General features: G+C 35.1%; 1 protein-coding gene across 3 annotated transcripts in view; it reads left to right on the top strand.

Annotated features, from left to right (window-relative positions):
• ATG2B (autophagy related 2B) overlaps window positions 1–19,610 on the top strand; it is a 48,691-nt gene extending 29,081 nt beyond the window's left edge. For 2 of the 3 annotated variants that reach the window (XM_027882579.1, XM_027882577.1), the window contains exons 26-42: window positions 304–374; window positions 1,356–1,432; window positions 1,669–1,839; window positions 2,320–2,461; window positions 3,378–3,580; window positions 4,550–4,776; window positions 5,404–5,512; window positions 7,195–7,389; window positions 7,970–8,071; window positions 9,484–9,562; window positions 10,386–10,593; window positions 11,574–11,643; window positions 12,376–12,458; window positions 12,836–12,957; window positions 13,132–13,286; window positions 14,327–14,476; window positions 15,132–19,610. In XM_027882579.1, the coding sequence (XP_027738380.1) occupies window positions 304–374; window positions 1,356–1,432; window positions 1,669–1,839; window positions 2,320–2,461; window positions 3,378–3,580; window positions 4,550–4,776; window positions 5,404–5,512; window positions 7,195–7,389; window positions 7,970–8,071; window positions 9,484–9,562; window positions 10,386–10,593; window positions 11,574–11,643; window positions 12,376–12,458; window positions 12,836–12,957; window positions 13,132–13,286; window positions 14,327–14,476; window positions 15,132–15,362 (2,395 nt within the window). In that variant the 3' untranslated portion in view covers window positions 15,363–19,610. The remainder of the gene's footprint in view (window positions 1–303; window positions 375–1,355; window positions 1,433–1,668; window positions 1,840–2,319; window positions 2,462–3,377; window positions 3,581–4,549; window positions 4,777–5,403; window positions 5,513–7,194; window positions 7,390–7,969; window positions 8,072–9,483; window positions 9,563–10,385; window positions 10,594–11,573; window positions 11,644–12,375; window positions 12,459–12,835; window positions 12,958–13,131; window positions 13,287–14,326; window positions 14,477–15,131) is intronic. The other variant, XM_027882578.1, reaches the window with a different exon arrangement.
• The last annotated feature ends 545 nt before the right edge of the window (window positions 19,611–20,155 follow it).

The following is a 20,155-nucleotide window of genomic DNA, read 5'->3' as shown; positions in this document are numbered from 1 at the left end:
AAAGGCAAAAAAGGAAATAAGTATCAATTCTGTATGTGAAAAACATTATTTCTTATTCTGGAAAGGATCAAATATATAAATTGAAATGCAAACCCAATATAATTAGTGATAGTGAAAATACGTTACAGTGGTTAGTTGCCAGTGGATTTGGAAATTATGAAAGGTTAAAGTGAAGAGTTTGCCTTTAAGATACGTTTAGTATATTTGTGTTTTAAAGTATTATTTTCTATACCAGTTTCTTTTGACTGGTTGATTGCACATAATTTGTCTAGCATCTTTATTTTATCTTGTTTTGTGTTCTAGGATAATTTTAGATGAAGCTGCTTTGCACTTGTCTGACAAGTGCAATACTGTTATGGTCAACCTCCATAGAGGTAAGGATGTTTTAGATGAACTAATCAGTTGTAGAGCCTAAAGAAACAAAATTGCAGTCATATTCAGCATATGTAAAGGTTATTGAAGAAGAGGTCTGAGGAGATAAGGAGCAGCAAGTTGAATATGAGTGAATAGTGCAGTGTTGATGAAAATCCTAGTGCTCTAGTTCAGAAGTATGTCAGAGAAGAGCAACTTGCAATACCTCTTTTGTCTTCTTACAGTTCCATAATGGGTATTTGAAAAAAAACCATATTTTTAAAAATCTGGAGTTTCTCAGAAAGAAATTTTCACAGGAAAGAGATCTCATTTTATGAGATATGTATTCTGAATAGTTGAACATCAAAGGTGCTATATGGCACAGAGTTCTAGGTTTTGAAAAGGATACCTACTGATTTGCTCTCATTCAAATAGTAAGAACCTTTAAGGACTGAGAAACTTAAATCAATAATTTAACAAGTGAATTGGAGAAATATTTAATCCTTGTGCCCACAGATGTGTGTATTTAGCTTAGGTAAGAGATGTCTATTAAAGGACACAGTAAAGGTACGCCTGTTTTCTTTAAACAAGAAAAGAGGGGAAATAAGTTATTCATGACACTGAAAGATGAGTACAGCATGAACATGTGTTCTTTCTCTAACTTCAGCTAAAAAACTGCTAGAATGCTTAATCACTCAACTTGTGTGTGCCTCTGTTTCTCTAACTCGCACAGATGGGATGAGGATAAATACCTTGAAAGATTACACACAGATGGTGACAGTGGGAGTGATATATTGGATTGAAATTATTTGCATTCTTGATTTGAGTAGCTGAAACTTGAACTCGGAGACTTAATTCTCATAAAAGAAGGAAATGTGCAGATATAAATGGTTTTAATAAAAACCTTTTATAATGCTATTTTTAGTGGTGTAATAACAAGAAATACATAGTAAGGATTGTGTTTGTTATTGTCTTAATATTTTTTTCTAATTATAATTTTTCAGATTATGTTCGTGTTATGGATATGGGACTGCTGGAACTAACCATTACAGCAGTAAAATCTGATTCTGAGGGAGAAAGAGTAAGTATTTAATCACAGACAAAGTAAAATGTAAAATCTCCATGAGAGATTGTGATTGAAAATTAACTTATACCTACAAGCAAACTGAAAAACTTCCCTTCATTTTGCTATTTCTTTTAAATGCTTTTTGGCTAGTTAAGTAAATTAATGTAAAAACAACTGTGTAAAGATGCTATTTTTATGGAACCTGAGGATGATTTGAAGTGCTTTCTTACCTTTTTATTGTTGCTATCTAGACTAAACCACGTTTTGAGCTGCACTGTTCCAGCGATGTAATCCATATTCGTACCTGCTCTGATTCGTGTGCTGCACTAATGAATCTCATACAATATATTGCAAGTTACGGTGATTTACATCCACCTGCTAAGACAGAGGTTAAACGTGGAGTTAGCAAGCCAAAAATGAAGGTATAACATGGCAAAATAATATCAACTTAACTTTGTGCTTCTTGGTAATATGTTTTAATTTTAATCCCCATTCTATTTCCAAATAGTATGAGATTTCCTGTGAAGAAATTAACAGATTGTATCTAACTTAAAAGATACTTGAGAGTAAAATAATGTATTTTTTTTTCTGCTTTGGTCACTAAATATTTTAAAATGTTTTGTGCTGTTTACCTGTTGTACTTTATTCTTATCGAAAGGAACTTTTAGGACATATATGAGCTGTCCAAGTAATCTCATGATCTAAATGTCATGAACCATGATGTTCTAACCTGTTCTATGAATTTTCTACTTTGATGTTTCAACGTACTTGATTATTTATCAAGTAAAGGTGTTTCATTCACAGTTTAAGAGCTGTGAAGCAAGCTCTTCTAGCAAAACCTTTTTTGACATGACATTGCAGTTGTCTTTCAGATGTAACTCTGTATAGTTCCCCTCCTATAGGTAGAGACCTTTAGTCAACCATCTTCCCACGGACCAGTCCTTGCTGAATCAGAGCAACAGATTTTACGGGATTTGATGAGCGATGCAATGGAAGAAATTGAGACTCAACAGACTGCTTCTGCCATGAAACCAGAATCTAATGGTAGGAATCCTCTGAAGGCATAAGTACACACAAAGTACAGCCTTTTTGGAAAGAAAATGAGCTTGCAAGTTTTTTGTATGTAGAGATGCTGCAGTAAGAATGGAAGCTGAAGTTTTCAAACTATGAAACACATTCTTGCTTTTAATAACAGTAATGCAGATTCTTGTCAAATATGTGTTACTGAGAAAGAAGCAGGGAAGGGATCTGTCAAGACCCCAAATTCTGTAAGACTGTAAGATAGCATTGGGTGTGAATTTATATGTCATACTGTAGTGTGGAGGAATCAAAGACCTCTCTTGTGTGTATGAAGGTAGTCCAGGAAGATGGTACAGTTCTGAGTCACAGGAAGAGCTTTTGACTGTGAGAAACTTTTTCCATTAGCAGATAGAACAAGACAGGTTGATTTTATCACAGGATTATTGCTACTGTATCATGGCTAGAGTGTAATTCAGGTTTAAATTTGCTAAGGATTTTGTACTGCAAATAGAGACTGTCATTATTTCTGTGATGTCTGGTCTTTTTTATGGTGGAGGGTGAGCAGTCACTGTAGCACTGAAAGTTATTGCTGCTGTGGTCTTACTACCAGAAGGGGAAACTTGGACATGAAAATGTTTGATCTATGTTTGGTGGGTTTGGGGTTTTTGTATCTGTGGGGAGGTTTGCAAATAATTTTTCTTTTATCAGTTCATCTATGCTAGTAACTACTTATAATTATATTGTAGTCACTTCCAATTGTATACTGGATTAATTTTGAAAATTGTATTTATTTATAGTAGGAAGTGATTCAAGATATAATAAGCAAATTTCCTTGATGTAATTGAAGCTAACAAATGTTAATTTTAAAATAATTTTCATATTTTGTAAGGACTTTTTCCACTGAAAAGTGTTTTTTTCTCCACCCTTCTTCAACTCTCAGGAGTTCTAGATGACAGATCTCAAACTCAGGAACCATCTTGCTCAGATCTCTTCCTGTTTCCAGATGAAAGTGGAAATGTCTCACAAGAGTCAAGTCCTACTTATGCTTCATTTACTCATCACCTCATAAATGAGGCCATGGGAGATGTTCCAGCAGAAAGTGATGATTTCTGCATTCTTTTTGCACCCAAAGTTGCTGTTGCTGTAAGATCCTTTGAGAATTCCTAAAAAAATCCATATATAAACTGAATTAGAGAAAAGCCTATGTAAGACTTAGACAAAATAGATTTCATAGATTTCTGTGATACTTAATGATGTTTTTTTTATCAATGGGCAGAGGAGCAGAAAAATAGGAAAGGAACTCTGCATTGTTACTGCAAGGAATGAATGTGTGTATTTTCAGATAGATAGGATTTTTCTATATCTCAGCACTATGTAATTGTTCTCTGATCTGAATGTTACATTAAATTGTATTGTCAGTTTTCCTACATTTTAGTCTTGTTTTATCATGACCGTTTTGACTTACAATAATGGCATAGTTAGAAAAAAAGTTTTTTAGGTAAAACCCAGTATTTAGCAAAATAACAGTTTGCACATCTTCTAATCTTTTATTCGTTTCTCTCATTTCTTTCAATATTTTTAAGGACCTAAGATTCTTGCCAAACCTCAGAGAAAAGCCTGTGTGTTGCTTTACACTGATGTCTGTGCTCTGCACAGTGATCATGTTGTTCACAGTATCTCTGGCTGTGTTCATCTAGACAGGAGTAGTTCCTGGATCCCTGATTAGAAGCTATATTTTCCCAGTTATATTTGAGCTGGTTTGCTTCCACAAGTAATAGTATGGTAGCCTGGGCTTTTCTGTGTTTTTATTTTGTTTGCTTTCAATTAGTACTTTGTTTTATTTACAGTTTGGGTGGGGAATTTTTTTGTTTTGGTTTGGGTTGTTTTGTTGTTGCTGTTTTTAACTACCTCTCAGCTTTTAGGTTTTTTTCATATGCTTTTGTCTTTACTTTGTAAGAAATATTCCTCAAACAATCCAGTTACATCCAGTGTTGTATAAGCTTTAGAAGACAGTACAGAACAGCTTTTCTTTTCATAGGAAAGAATTAGGCATCTCAATAAAGAAAACAGATTTCATCTTCTCAATGCTATACACTTTTTTTTTTTAATTAGGAAAAAGAGGAAGAACCAGTTATAAAAATAATGGTTGATGATGCAATTGTCATAAAGGAAAATCATTTCAGCCAACCTGTTAAAAAAACAGATACCAGCAAAGCTCCTCTGCATTTTCCTGTTCCTCTGGTACGCTATGTTGTAAAGGAAATATCTCTTATTTGGCATCTTTATGGTGGAAGGGACTTTGGGACTGCACCACCGACATCTCCAGCTAAAAGTTTCATGTAAGTGTTTGATGTAATTCTGTAGATTAGAATCTTTAAAAATATGTAATTTTCTTTTAATTAAGAGTAATCTCACTGTTCAGTCTCAGTCTCCCTTGCTCGCTTCTTCTTTCTTCCTTCTCACAAGAAATCAATCTTCTTCCGTTTAACTCCACACACCAGAGTGTATTTTTCCTGGGTCTTGACCTGACAAGTTGGGTTTGGGTTTGCTGATTTTTTTTTTTTTTTTTTTTTTTTTTTTTTGGGGGGGGAGTTGGAGGGATGGATTTTGTTTTAGGTAATATTAGAAGTCAAATTTTCCTTAAGAGATCAGGGTTTAAGGAGCGTAAGAGTCAGATTTATCAGATGACGTGTAAGATAAAGATAAATTAAAATTATCACAGTCAAAATTCAGAAAATGTTTTTTGGATGTTAATTTGGTGGGACACAAGCACATAGCATTCTGCTTAAGTATACATTACTTGAAGAGCAAAAAGAAATTATTTGGTTAACAGTAACACAGTTTCAATGAGGTTTTTTTGAAAGCCATCAAAATACTAATAAGTTACATCCAGTGCATTTAGTTTTAGATTAACAGTGAGATACACTTTTGCAGATTAAAGTTATCTTTTCTTTTTATTTCCCCAGAAGTCCCCATAGTTCTCCTTCTCATACACCAACAAGGCATGGTCGGAATACAGCATGTGGGGGAAGAGGAAGAAACCCAGACTTCCTGATGGAAATACAGTTAAGCAAGGTGAGTGACAGAAACAGCCTCAGCCATGGCTCTGTGTGTGAACGTGACAGTCCTTTGGTAACAGCTTTCCAGTAGAGTTCAGGAGGATTTCTTTCAACAGTATCTAAATCTAAGCAATCACTTGGAAGGTGATGAAGGTAGAATTTGTGTATTTGCTCTTCTAGTATAGCATTTACTTGCTGAATAAACATGTTTCTGAAGATGAAGGATATCTATTACAATATTCTTAATGTTTTTGTTTATTATAACCAAGTTTTAAAACTGCTGTTCTGTTTTCCTCTCTTCAGTTCCACTCTGAATAGATACGCCTCTTATGAAATTAAATGTTCTAGCAAAATAAACAAAATGTAGATCTGTAGAGAATGCTCAGCATATCACCTGGAAAACTGTAAATTAAATAACATCCAATTATATCACAATGTTGTTCCTGCTATTTCCCCTGACATATTTAGCACCTTGCAGGCATAATGTCTTACTGTTGTTTTTAAGGCTGTGCTTAGCTCTAACATAGAAACTAGATGCTTGTTTTGGTGCTGGGAAGAATACTGGCAAGGAGTTAATGTGAAATGGATGAATAACAAAATCTTTTTAAAATAAGATTTTATTAAACATTTCCATAAACATGAAAGGCACTACATAAAAATAAATGCCTTTTATAATCTCCAGGAGTTTCTAAAGCTTTAAATTCATCCAATTAGCACTTCAAGCTTGCCATCAATATGTGGATGTGCCTTTTCTAGAAACAATGTGACATAGCAATAAAAAAGAGAAAAGAAAGGAAGCATTTAATATTCCCTCTGGAAAACTTCAAATGTAGAAGTATAACCATGTCTTAATTTTTGGATATTTAATGAGTTAGTGTTAGCACTGAGGCATAAAGATTTCCCCCCCCCCCCCCCTTGTACTCCTAACTTGGTAGAAGACTTAATAATAATGTTTAAAGAAGAAATAAAGGAGCAAATGTCACAAACAGAGGGTGTTTCTTTGCAAATCGGGCCAGTAGAGGCCGCTGCTGTGCTGCTGTGTGCCCTCTGGTGCAGGCCGGGATCCTTGGGTGTGATGGGACAGGGAATGCTTTGCAGGTCACCACAGCTCTGTGACTGAACAGGAGAACTGCATCAAGAGATAGGGAAAAGAAGATAATTCTGAGTTGCTTAGAAGTTAAGAAAAAGAATGAATTAGAATTTATATGGACTAAAGTGAGTAAAGAAAAAGGAAACAAGACTGCAAGAAGCCACTTAGGAAAGTAAGGTTTCTTCCCTACCGACTTCTCAAGTGTAGAGGGTGCAGAATTCAAGAATTACAAAATTGTCTGATACAGGCTTCACCATGAAGTAGGAAGAATGTCAGCACTGGAGGAAAAAGCAGAGTCAATGTTAAAACAAAAAGTGAAACTTGTTCATTGTCTTATACTGACTCTTTGTTTTGTCTTGAATTTGCATCCTAAGATATGAATATGTATGCAACTAGAAATTGGAAGATTTCTACTGCTGCATGTAAAAAGCTGAATAGTTTTCAGAAATCCCAGTATTATTCCTGTAGATTTAAAATAGTAGACAGCTATTAAAGTTCCTATATGTGGTGTGGTTTTCTGTTTTCTTTGTTTTTTAAAGTAGTATTTTGCTGTTAAATAATGTTTTTCATAGAAGCTGATTATGCTGGTTTTCTTTCCGTTGTAAAAGGTGAAATTCCAGCATGAAGTATACCCTCCATGTGGTGTGGAAGGTGAATCCTGTCTGTTGGAGCAGCCGGTGTCCCGACAGGTTTTTATTGTTCAAGACCTGGAGATTAGAGATCGCTTAGCTACATCACAGATGAATAAATTTCTCTATCTCTACTGCAGTAAGGAGATGCCCAGAAAAGCACATTCAAACATGGTACAGTTATGATATATATTAGAAATATGTTAATTTGTTACAATTACAGTGGTTGAGGTATCATTGTGGGGGTTATGTACTCTTCTTAGAAACCTTGCACAAGTTCATGGAACACTGAAGTAATATAATTTTTTGGTAGTTATTTGCTTAACTCTTTGTGGATATTAAAACTAGTTCAAAAGTGAGGTTGAATGTTAGCATGTGAGGTATTAATGTTGTTGAGATTCTGTCAGTTAAAAAAGGCAGATGTGCAAGACAACTTCTGGTAGCTTTCTCAGTTTGGTTTTGAACAAATGTCCGCTTGTCTGAGTATGATGAAACTTCTCTACACATACAAAGTTGTAGTCGTATATTGAAGTCTTACGAGTTCTATAAGGGATTTATTAATTTTTTTGGGAGGGGTTCCAGTAATTTTTATTACATTCATAGGAAACTTTTATTCAATTCTAGCTTTATAATTGCTAAGTGTAACCAGATAAGTACAGAGGTTTTGCATTAAATATTTTTTCTAGTTAGTGTTCTGAGATTTAATAATTATGAATGTAAGTGCTTCTATTTACCTTATTGGTGTTTTTTTCAGTTAACAGTTAAAGCATTACATGTCCGTCCCGAGTCTGGCAGATCCCCACAGGAATGTTGTTTACGTGTTTCACTAATGCCTCTTCGCCTCAATATTGACCAGGTTGGTTTTCGGGTTTGTTTTTGATTTTTAATTTAAAAACTAAGAATATCTGTAGACAAGGCTGTTTACTCAGTAAATTTTCCTCCTGAGACTTTTGATAATATCAAAGGTTTTGGAATCATGGCTTTTAAAAAGTATGTACTTATTCTTGAATGATCTGACTTTGTTCATGAAGTGGCTTCATTTTTTTTTAATTGAGAAAGGTTAATCATTAAACCAGAAGTGGTTCACAACATTTGAGTCAAGGACACTTGACACTCATAAATGCTTCTTAATTCTAATGTCTTTGGTCTTGCTGTCAAGTGCAGTGGCAGGAAGAATAGAAATTGTTTTACTTTCTTTAGCAGGTCTTTGTGCAAAGTATTTTTGATGTACTCAGGAAACATTTGGATTTTTTTTAAAGGAGTAAGGAAGCTACATATGTTAGTACATGCAAAAATAAAGTGCATATTACTCTTTGTTGAGGCATTTCTTGCCTAATTTGTCATCTTTAGAGAGATGTGTGGGGTTTGGGTATTTTAAGAGCATCATTTAGGAGTTCCACGTCTCCCTCCTCTTTTCTTCATCATACTTTAGAGACCAGGTTTTCATGTTGCTATTAGAAAAATTGAACTCTTTCTAGTTTGCAATAGTTTCATCTCGAAAAAATAGCTTGGAAATACTGCCATCTAGTGAGGAAGTGTGTTCCCTCTGCATTACCTTGTTAAAGCTTTTTATCTTTTGTACCATAAACAGAATTCACCTTTACAACTTCTGTGAAAATAACCACAGCTTGTTTGGAATCATGGGGCGGGCTGCGTGCAGTCATATTAGAAATACTTGTCATTACTACTTAATCTGTCTTTCTTATCAGTTGGAAACAAAAATGGAAAAGAAAGTCCAGATCATTAATGACAGGATGAATAAGGCAACAGTGTGATGCATCTGTCAGAAAAAGAAAATGGGATGTAATAACTTTAGGACATTAACACCATAGATATTAATGACTTTTAATGAAGCAGTGGTGAGATCTGAGCTGTAATGATTTGACTGACTTTGACAGTATTAGAAAAGAATATAAACTATACTTAAATACCCTTTTACTGGAAATGAGAGAAAATGTTGTAGCCATTAAAGCACCTGGTTCTGGAATGGTCTCCAAAATTAGAGTAGGATTGATGAAAACAACCCTGGATTTTTAAGACAGAGCAAGACTGACCATGAAATCATGTATATAGCAGCAGGCATTGGCCAGAGGATCTTCCTGGTTTCTATCCTAGATTTTATGTGGCTTCTGCATGTGTTAAAGGATCAAAAAGAAGAAATGCATTTTGTTTCATGACTATGTGGAAATAGAGCTGGAATAATAGATAATATTTTTAGAGAATTGGGTCTTTATTTTAGTCTGATTGTATTTTATTTTTTACCATTAGGATGCCTTGTTTTTCCTGAAGGACTTTTTCACTAGCCTTTCTACAGAAGTAGAACTCTTAGTTACTCCAGATCCTGAAGGTATACTTTTCAAGAATCTAGCATAAAAGTGCATCTTTGTTCTCCCTTAATGTGTGTACATGTCTGTAAATTTACAGGTGAATCTTGTGTGTATAAAAACTTGTGTTGGGGTTTGAGCACTAACATGAATTACTGATTTTTGGAACACAGGATCTTTGTGTATTTTAGCTTTGTATTTTATAAATATCAGCAAAGGTCTTCAAGACCTCAGGTCTCGATTGTATAAAAGGTTGCACCAATATGGGCGCATATTTAGTAAGAGCTTCTAAAAAAAATGAGAACTGTGTATATAATACGAGGTGTAATTATTAGATAAAACAAATACATGGTGCTGCTTATCTATAATACTGAACTCTGTTACACAACTTCAAATTATTAGACAGACATACTATTTATTGGAAGAGGTACTAAATGATGTATGTATGCAGCTAAAGCAGTACTTCTAATCAACTGCAACCTCTGATGCAGAAGCAGTATATATTGAAAAGCATAGTTCCACTATTAACTGTATTTGTGCCTTTGTTAGCAGCTATACTTTACCCATTTCTGCTGAGATGTCATACTGAAATGCATAGGTAATGAAGCACTCTGCACTGCTGCCATTAAAACCAGAGGAATTATTTATGCTGATGCATCAACCTCATCTTAAGCTGCATGTAATAATTTTGATTAATAAGTAAAAGTCTAAATATTGTCCTTCTAGTAATTCCTACTGATAAGCATTAGAACTTACTAAGGACACAGTTAAGGGTGTAAATGCAGTCTTTCTGTAATCAGTGTGAAAAATATTAGTCAGTTTATTTTGTGTAACTTCTTATCCTAGTTAAAAAGTCTCCTGGTGCTGAAGTTACGTGCAGTTTGCCCAGGCACGTCAGCAGCCTTAAGGAACCAAGTCCAGTCATTTCTTTCGCATCACACAAGCAAGCAAATGAAAATGGTAGCATTGACTCTATGGATGTGGTTAATGGAGATGATGATCATTTTGAATCACAAGAAACGATGTCATACAGTGATCAGCCAGTATTTTTCAGGTAAACTTTCGTTACAAAGTTTCCAGTGACCCACAGCTGTTCCGCTGAATCTTTTAAGGAAAGGTGATGATAAACTATACAGACCTTAGGGCAAAGGTGCATTTTTTTGTTTGTTTATTGACTGGGTATGGCAATCAGATATATTTGTTTCTATCACAGGATAGTAACTAATGAATTTTATTAACTTTTGAACACTACTGTGCATGAGAAAATAAAAATTAATTAAAGCTCTGCCATGTACAGAACCAGTACAGGTGAATAAAAAGAGCATTGTTTGTATTCTCTACATCTACCAATATAAAGTAAATCTAATATAACTGGAGATGAGTGTATATAAAGGAAAAGGATACCATGGGAGAAGTATAAGATTAAAATATGACAAGATAAACTCTAATGTAGTCCTGAGTAGGAAGTGACTATGAAAATTGTAGCTTGTTATGCAGAAGTTTTTTCACGTATATTCAGATTGTAAGTGCCTTCAACAACAGGTGTGTGCTTTGGCAAGCAATGTAGAACCAAATTGGAAGAGCATGACTGTGATTCTATTTCATCACATACATCACCAGCAGAACTTTTTATTAAGTTCCTGTTGCAGGACTAAATTTTGCTCACAAAGCCATCATTTTATGGGATTTCTTTCTTTGTGTTTTTTTGTTTCTTTGTTTTTGACTGAATATTGTGCTGTGAAAATTGAGAAAAGATGTTCACTTGAAGGATTAGTAGCACTTTTGCAGGACTGTTAAATTTATTACAAATGCTAATCTGAACTAGACATTAATAAACAAAATCAGAATTTGCCACTGTATTTTGTATACTTATTCTGAAGTACGAACCCTGTAACTAGAGGATTTATGGCTTACAGAAAAGACTATGGTATTCTATTCCAGGAGGATGGGAAACCAGGAGTTCCTTTTGGAAGGATAAATAACTTTATTTCCTTTCCACGTGCCTCAGTGTAAAATTTCCTTTTTATGTTCCAGAGAATTTCGTTTCACATCAGAAGTTCCAATAAGGCTTGATTACCATGGCAAGCATGTATCAATGGATCAGGTTTGTGTATAATGCTGACACTACAGAACAAAAATTTGATGTTTGTTTTCCTTTTCCCTCAGCCCTCATAAATGGGGGTATATTTTTATGCTCCCTAATCATTGTTGATATGATCAAGACAAATATAGAACACTTTTTTCTCCTTCTCATTAGTTTCAATAAAACTTAACTTTGTTTCACTCTTAATTGAAACCTAAGAGATGGATCCTCCAGGTCTGATTAACTCAGAATGGAACTTGCATGCCTCATTTATGAACTCAGTGATTGGCTTGAACTCAGAAACAGACATCAAAAAATCCTGTTTGCACAACTGGATTTGTTCTTTGACATGGCAAATCAGTAAGAAAATAAGGAAAAGTGAAAGCAGCAACTTCTGGAATTTGCCCAGCTGTCAGAAATCAAAATGTGAAATACAGTAGCTTTAGAATGCCTGGAACGTACTAAAGCCAGAGCTATGTTTACATAATTTGTTATGGCTTATTATTTCTGAAGAAGCCATCTTGTATTCTTCTTTTTCTTAGAGTAGCAGGTTAAGCCAAATTTCATCTCTTACAAGTTTCCATGTAACATGATTCATAGCACTGTAACAAGTAGCATTTGGAAGACTGAGGGAGAATCTGTTTGCACAGAAAAAAACTCTTACCTGCAAGTAAGAGTTGAGATGGTGAAATTATTTCTCACTTACAGGTTATATAGGTTAAGTAAATTCACATGTTAATATTTTGCTTACAGGGAACACTGGCTGGGATTCTTATTGGGCTTGCTCAGTTAAACTGCTCAGAATTAAAGCTGAAGAGACTTTGTTACAGACATGGGTAAGTTTGTTGAAAGGCAGATGAACATTGCTATTGCATATTGAACAAGTTTATAGTGAATAACCGAACATAGCAAAAGCAAAGCAAATTTTCTGTCAAGATGTACTTCTAAAATCCAAGACGTTTTTTGACTTTACAAATATTTTTTGATTCTCCGGTTTTTTCGATGTTGAAGATGTTATTCAAGAATAGCATCTAATTCAGAATAGTATTTATTATATATGCTAGTCTTGGTGATAAACTCTTGAAGTGTCAAAAGATGACACTTGAAAAAGCTTTTGTTTAAATTGCATCTTTTACTTCAATGAATAATGAATGCATTTATCTTATTGGGAATTGTATGTTTAAAAAAAGATAATAATTTTTTTTTATTTTAGTTTGTTAGGTGTGGATAAATTGTTCTCCTATGCCATCAGTGAATGGCTTAATGATATAAAGAAGAACCAGCTACCAGGAATTTTGGGAGGAGTAGGGCCTATGCATTCGCTAGTGCAGTTAGGTAAGTTAATTCTTATTTCTTCTCAGACACATTACAGCTTTCCTAAAAACCAAACACCCCTCCTCTCAACAAAGCTCACCACAAACCATGTTGACCCTTGTTTTCACTTCCTTTCAAGGCATTCTGCTTATCTAAGAGAACTTTCTGACTACGTTGTTCTGTCTTCACTTTCAGTGCAAGGTCTGAAGGACTTGGTGTGGTTGCCGATAGAGCAGTACCGGAAGGATGGACGTATCGTCAGGGGATTTCAAAGAGGAGCAGCTTCTTTTGGTACTTCCACTGCAATGGCAGCACTGGAGCTGACAAACAGAATGGTTCAGACTATACAGGTACAGTGTATTACTTCTGAACTTAGACATAAAATGAGAAGTGCTCCTAGTAAGTGCTCTATATTAAAGTAGTATCTTAATGCTGTAAATTTAAGGTTTGGAGTATGTATTTAAAAGGAAAAAAAAAAAGGCAGCTGTATAAATAGGAAAGCAGGGACTGTGCAAAGTTTGCATCAGTCTGTGAGGTGAGAACTATGGCATCAAATGCAGTAGTTGGAAAATCGTGTTAAAATACTGCTGAGCACCAAAGCTGCTACATGTTTCTTAATGGCTTTGATGTGTTACAATGTACAGTTTAATACTAAAATTTTCATCTTCACTAAAAGATCTTTTATAGTGATAAAGATGAGTTCTTAACACATGTATTTACCAGTAATAGATTCTTGCCTTTTTAAAAAATCTCAGCTTATTTGTGCTTATTTAAAACAAAACAAAACAAGCCCACAAAACCAACAAAGAAAAAAAAAACCTAAACCCAATTCTATTTGTGTTGATCTACACAGAGTCTGTAAAGCTTTCTGGATTTAATCCCAAGGTAATCTTGGATTAGAGTTAATAAATTTATGTTCCTTAATGTAAAATACAGAATGAAAATACACTTTTACCACCTAATTTTGCAAAAATTGTGTATCTGCTTAAACTTGAACGTATGTAGTTTAAAAAAAAAGTGGTATTAATCAAGAGTGGGATTATATGTGTTCTTGTGTGTTTGTAAGAAATATGTACCATTGATCAAATGTTCAGTTTATATCTTGAGCATTTCATGCAGATTAGAGGGTGCCCTTGAAGAGACAACAATTAGGAGGGGGAAAACCCACCTAAACCCACAACATTCATTCTTTCATTTTGGCACTTAATGTATAGTTACAGCCGCACCCATTCCAGAAGTTCTTGTACAAAACCTTAACCTTATGTAAATGAGTATTATTTGTGGAATAAGAATTGTTTTATTTCAATGATGTCACCCTATCAGTAGTTTAAATTTGGGATGGGGTGCCATAAGACTTCTTACATGTTTTGCATTTGCCCCTGATCTTCAGGCAGCTGCAGAAACTGCATATGACATGGTATCACCAGGGCCTACCTTTATTGAAGCAAAAAAGATCAAGCGGTTCCCTCGCCATCGTTTAGCTCACCAGCCAGTGGACCTACGGGAAGGTGTAGCTAAAGCCTACAGTGTCGTAAAAGAGGTGAGGGCAAAAGTGACTAACAGATTAACAGATGCTAGTTTAAGCTGACCAAATAAAGAAGGGGACTTAAGTTTTGAACAAGACTGTCTTCATCAGTAAGACTTCAATCAACAGAAACCTTGCATGAGAAAAGCAGAAGTAAACTAAGATATCACACAGATAAGTGTGAATAGGATGTGAGTGCTCTACAGTTGTGATGGTTTACAATTATTGTAAATCCTGTAAACTTGATTTCCTGCAACATGTCATCCATCCTTCCTTCCTGCCCACCCCCTTCCTGCCCCCTTTGAAGTTACTATTAATTCTGAGGTAGAGTTTAATCACAGTGCTGGATTTAAAAGAAGTAAAAACTTTTACAGCATATTATAAATTAGAATGCTGACCTATTTTTATTGTATTTTTGTATTGTACTTTCAGTTACACCTGATATGGTGTTTATGAAGTCTCAACTGAGTTTCCAGTGGATTCTGTCATTTTTTAATAGCTTACAATACCCCACAGCTTTTTGCCGTATGCACAAGATGTGCCACCAGAAGTCACATGGAATACTTACAGCTCTGAGTTCACAGTAGAACAACTAAATCATATTTGTATCAGTATAGGAGAGGTTGCTTTTTCTTTTTCAGTGTAACTGATTTCTTTTAATTTCTCAAAGGGAATTACGGACACAGCCCAAACCATCTATGAGACTGCTGCTCGTGAGCATGAAAACAGAGGAGTAACTGGAGCAGTAGGAGGAGTCCTCCGCCAAATCCCCCCAACGGTGGTGAAACCTTTCATTGTTGCAACAGAGGCAACCTCGAATGTTCTAGGTGGAATGAGAAACCAGATCAGGCCAGATGTGCGTCAAGAAGAGTCTCAGAAGTGGCGCCTTGGGGAGGATTGAGATTATAAATCTGGCTCAGCACACAGGTAGCAAGGCTGGAAATGCAGAGCAATGTCCTGTTGGCAGCTTTAGGTGGAGCTCACTTTTTGTCATGCTCATCTCAGGAACAAATGAGGTTTTCAACAGTTATTCACAAACCATCCAACCAAAAATATTTATGAGGTGAAAAGCAAATTGGTACGTGCTCATACCGTGTGTTACCAATTAATTTGGTAGATAGTGCCAAACTTAGTGAAGCATGCGCTGCCAACTCAGAGACATGCTTGCTCTGTTCCATTTACCATATTTTTCTTGGTATATTTAACGTCTGAAACAGTAGCCTGTATGGTGAAGCTAAGTGGACTTTAAAGAGGTTTTCTGAGCATAGTCAAAGAACTGTCTTCAATAAAGGGCTCTGCAGATGCTCTTCACTGACTAAAGAATAAAAGCCTTCATTGTGGACATGTGACATGAAGGCTGTCTAATATGGAAGCAGATAAGATAATACTGTTTAGTGGTCATAAGCATCGCTTTTAGCGTGACACTTACAACAAGGACAAGCTTGATAACCATGCAGAGTTTAGGTTCAGTGTCAATACACCTCCGAACAGGATTTGTTCCTAAATATTAAATACCTACTTTTGTGGGTTTTTGAAGAACCTGAATGTTGCAGAAATGTTCTGTTGTGTTGCACTTTAACGGATATGGCCTGTATATTGTGCTTTTTTTATAGTGTGAATAAAATGTAATGTGCATTATCCTTTATGTGGTTTAGAAGCTTACAGAAATTATTGAAGAGAGCATCATTTGATGATGATCCTACGAAAAAGTGTCTTAAATTTATTTAAACTCATATGTTAAAACATCTTTTGTCTTCTGTTACACTAACTACATTGCTAAAATACCTATTCTTCAGGAAAACAGCAGTTGATTTTAATTGTGGCCAACAGTTCTTTGTAAGAATGAAAAATCATAAGTAAAAATTAATTATTTCATAATTTCATAGTTAAAAGGCTATACAGACTTTATTTTAATACTCTGCTTTTGTTTAAAGTTCGTATTGTTGCAAAGCTGCTGCTCTCACAAAATATTTTTAATTTAGATTGTGTGTCATTTATTTGAAAATGAGCATTTGGGGTCATTTAATTGGAATTGGGACTGGGTGAGAGGACTTGAAAAAAGGACAGCAAAGTTTCAAAAATCAAAGTTGGTACTGACATTATGTATTATTTAGTAGGTGACCAGAGTCTCCACAGAGCTTTATTAAGCACCTGACATTGCACCATTTTGGGGCAGTTAAAAGGCTTGGCACTAGCTGTGCAATAATTAACTTCTTTTACCTTGTGTTAGCAAAAACTGGAGGATAAAAAGTAAAGACTTTTTTGAATACAAAAATACTCATTTTGAATTTCAACAGGTTAAACTTTGAATGACTAGCCAGGATGTAAGTTTGTCATAGTCCTGTGCTAGTCATAAGTGGGAATTCTGCCTATATGCCATGTGGAAAATCTCCACTGAAAGGGAGACATCAAATGCTATTGATCAGACTTCAGTCGCCAAGGGTGAAGAGGAAGTAGTTTTCCTCTCTTTTATTTAATGTATTCCAACAGCATGATGGGCCTTACTGGACAAACAGGAGTGTATGAAGGAAAATAATTATTGCTTGTTCACACTGATACTATACTCCCTATTCCTGAACACCAAAGAATCTGGCTGGAGGGTAGATGGTTTGAAAATGTCCCCTCTGCTGGGTAGACTTTTTGCAGTCTGCTTTATTATTTTTCATAAAACAAAGTTCCATTTAAAAGCAAATTCCTGCACTGGGTGACAGGTGATATTGCAAAGTTTTGTTTCCATTCACTGGAATCATCGAAGTTGTGATAAACTTTGAAGATCTCATTATTTCAGTTAAAAGACTTGCTGCAAGGGGGAGGAGATACTTTTGAGAGGACAAAGACCTGCAGATTTAATGACATGAAATATTTTCTGATGTAAAAATGCTTGCTGCAGTGCATACTTCTGTCCAGTAATTAGAGAGCTCTGCTTTAGTGAGAGCTCAAAGTGTGAGAATTTTTGCACAGGAATGAATTCCATGTTTGCAATGTGACACCTCCTGAATGCCTTCTCAAGAAGTGGTGAGGAGTCAATGCAAGTAAGTAGCAATGCATCTTTTTCATTTGCAGTTACCATACTACGTAATTTCAGCTAGTCCAGTTCATCCAGTTAATTAGAGCACTCTGCAGTAGTATAACTCTACATATTTTCCTCATTTTGACATTGCTGAGAAGAAGCAGTGGATTTTAAATTTCTTTTCATTTTCAGTTCTGTCAAGATCTGATTGTACTGCAAGGCAGTTAGAATATATTTTTATATGAGGGCATGGTGTCAAGGTAAAACATTTTTATAGCATGTCTCTCAGTGTCAGCAATACAGATTGTACGAATTTATTAAACTTCACTTTTCACTAGGTAAACCCTCTCATTTACTGCTTGCACTTTATTGAACCTTTGCAGTGAAATCGATTCTAATTTTTTCCCAACGTTTTATTTTTACAAGCAGTTTTTTAATTTTTAGAGTATATATTCTGCATTGTTGCAGAGTTTGAAATGTTTAAAAAACCCTAAAAGCTCACAAAACTTGCCACACTAGTCTTTACATCAAACTAGTTTTCAGAATGTGTCTTGTATGGAGTGACTTGTGTTTTAAATCAAAAAAGTATCATGTATGAGAAGGGATTCATCAAATGTTTTCCTCAATGTTGTAAATTTTCAAGCACTTAAAAAAATACACAAAATGAGATTTGACTCTCGACATATTTCCTGGAAATGGAAGCCTATGGATACATTACTGTATTCTCTGTTAGCATGAGGAGATTTGCAAAAATATTGTGTTACTTGAACTTTCCTCTGAAATGAGTTGCTCTAGATACGGACACTTTTCATATTTGTAGAGGCTGTAAACTGACACATTCAACGTTTAATTCTCTCCACATTCTCTGATGTTGAACTGACTAACACTACTACTGCTACTACTGTTACTTAGTCCAGTAGCGTCCCGATAGACAGAACTGTCATCCTGGGTTTTCTTGAGTGTCCAAGTGCTTCAAATAATACATCAGCGAGTGCCTGGGAAGTAACTGAAAAAAAGACAGCCAGCTTTTGACAACAAACAAAAAAACATCCTTGCTAAGAATCTTAGCAGTGACTGACGGCAGCAAATTGTAACATCCATGCAAAGGCAGCTTCCATTTGCTTTCCAATATCTGTTCATGGATTCGAAAATCCTGTGGTTTTTCAGCAGTGCAGTGTATCCTACACATACTTGCCTAATGATGAGCATCATCAGTGACTCATTGGTCAGTTCCCAGTGACTTCATCTGTGCTTGAGGGACGTGACCATATGCTCACTAATTGTTTGATTGTGAACATCCGTTGCTTGCTTTCATTTACACTTTCCTAACTGAGTTGCCAAGAAAGGTTTCTTAATAAACCGAAAAGCTGTTTGATGGTTTTGAACAAAACGCTCTTACTGAACATGATCCCTACACCTGCAAATGTGATACTGATTTTACTTTAAATATGGAAACGTATACATTTTGTAAAACAATGAAATCCAAAAATTTGGAGTAGTTGAATATTTCTAAATCTTTTAAATACCCTAAATGCCTCAACAGTATAGGTCAGAAAAGGTGTGGGTATGTATCAGTTTGGATCCCAGTGTGCACAGTTCTTCAGTCTCCAGGCCTCATGATTTAAGCTTCTGACAACTGTTTTAAGTTGCTCTACGTGCTGAGTCTTGTTTACAATTAAATATTAGATACTACAAGTTAAATACATAAATACAAATCATGCATTTGTACTGGATTTCTCAATAGTAAGGTAGCTCAGACAGAAACACAGCGATTTGTGTATATGTTTGTGTATATTTTTTACATTTTTGCACTTACAGTAGTTTTGTGGTATTGTTTGTATATAGTTTGCTAGTGTAAAGAATATAATCTCATGAAATAGAAACCACTGTTGAAGGGAATTGACTATTTCAACTTGAGTTATTTTGCTTAAAGTTCTTGTCCCCTCAGTATGTCCTTGAGAATTATTTTTAACCATAATTTATATGGCACCAAAAGTGTATATTTTAGCTTATTAAAATGCCGAAAGGCCTGAGTGCAAATAGGTTGTCTGTTAAATACATTTAATGGAAAAAAAAAAAAAAAAAAAACACCACAGATTTGTAACAATACATAAATAAATATCTGAATTTGTTCCTTGAGTTGGTTTTCTCTACCTGGAATGTAACTGACCCACAAAACAGTCTCCCAAAATAGTGTAATTACCTGAAAGCTTTTTACCTGTCTAGCTATAGAGTTGTACATCAAACAAACAAAAACCAACCCAAAGTGAAAACAAACAACAGATTAAAAAAGGAAAGCTTTCAAATTGCATGGAAGTCAAAAGGTAGGAAATTAATTAAGCTGACTGATATAACCTGTAACCACCTCTGCTGTGCATCAAGAAAATGCTCTTTACCTGTACGTTCAGATACTGTTTCCCCCATAGGCCTGTTGCCACATTTATTTACTAAGAATGTATATCTCATTTCCACGTTCAGCAGAGATTTTTAAAGCTTTATTAGCTTCCAAACCCTGTGAAGTATGCAAAATAATAAATGTCTTTCAGGATGCTTCTCTAACGCCCATTTCATACCCGTATGTTAAGGTACAAGCATCTGAAAAGAGATCTGAGTACTGGGCAGTGTTAAATGCTGGTGCCAGTGCCAGATCCCTGAATAATGTGACAGGTGTAAATAATTTTCTA

Source organism: Empidonax traillii, unplaced genomic scaffold, assembly GCF_003031625.1.
Source record: "Empidonax traillii isolate 1590-97213 ecotype Southwest subspecies unplaced genomic scaffold, ASM303162v1 scaffold107:size1083646, whole genome shotgun sequence".
Taxonomy (NCBI): domain Eukaryota; kingdom Metazoa; phylum Chordata; class Aves; order Passeriformes; family Tyrannidae; genus Empidonax; species Empidonax traillii.
Note: the sequence above shows the minus strand (reverse complement) of the source record. Positions and strands in the feature narration are given on the sequence as shown.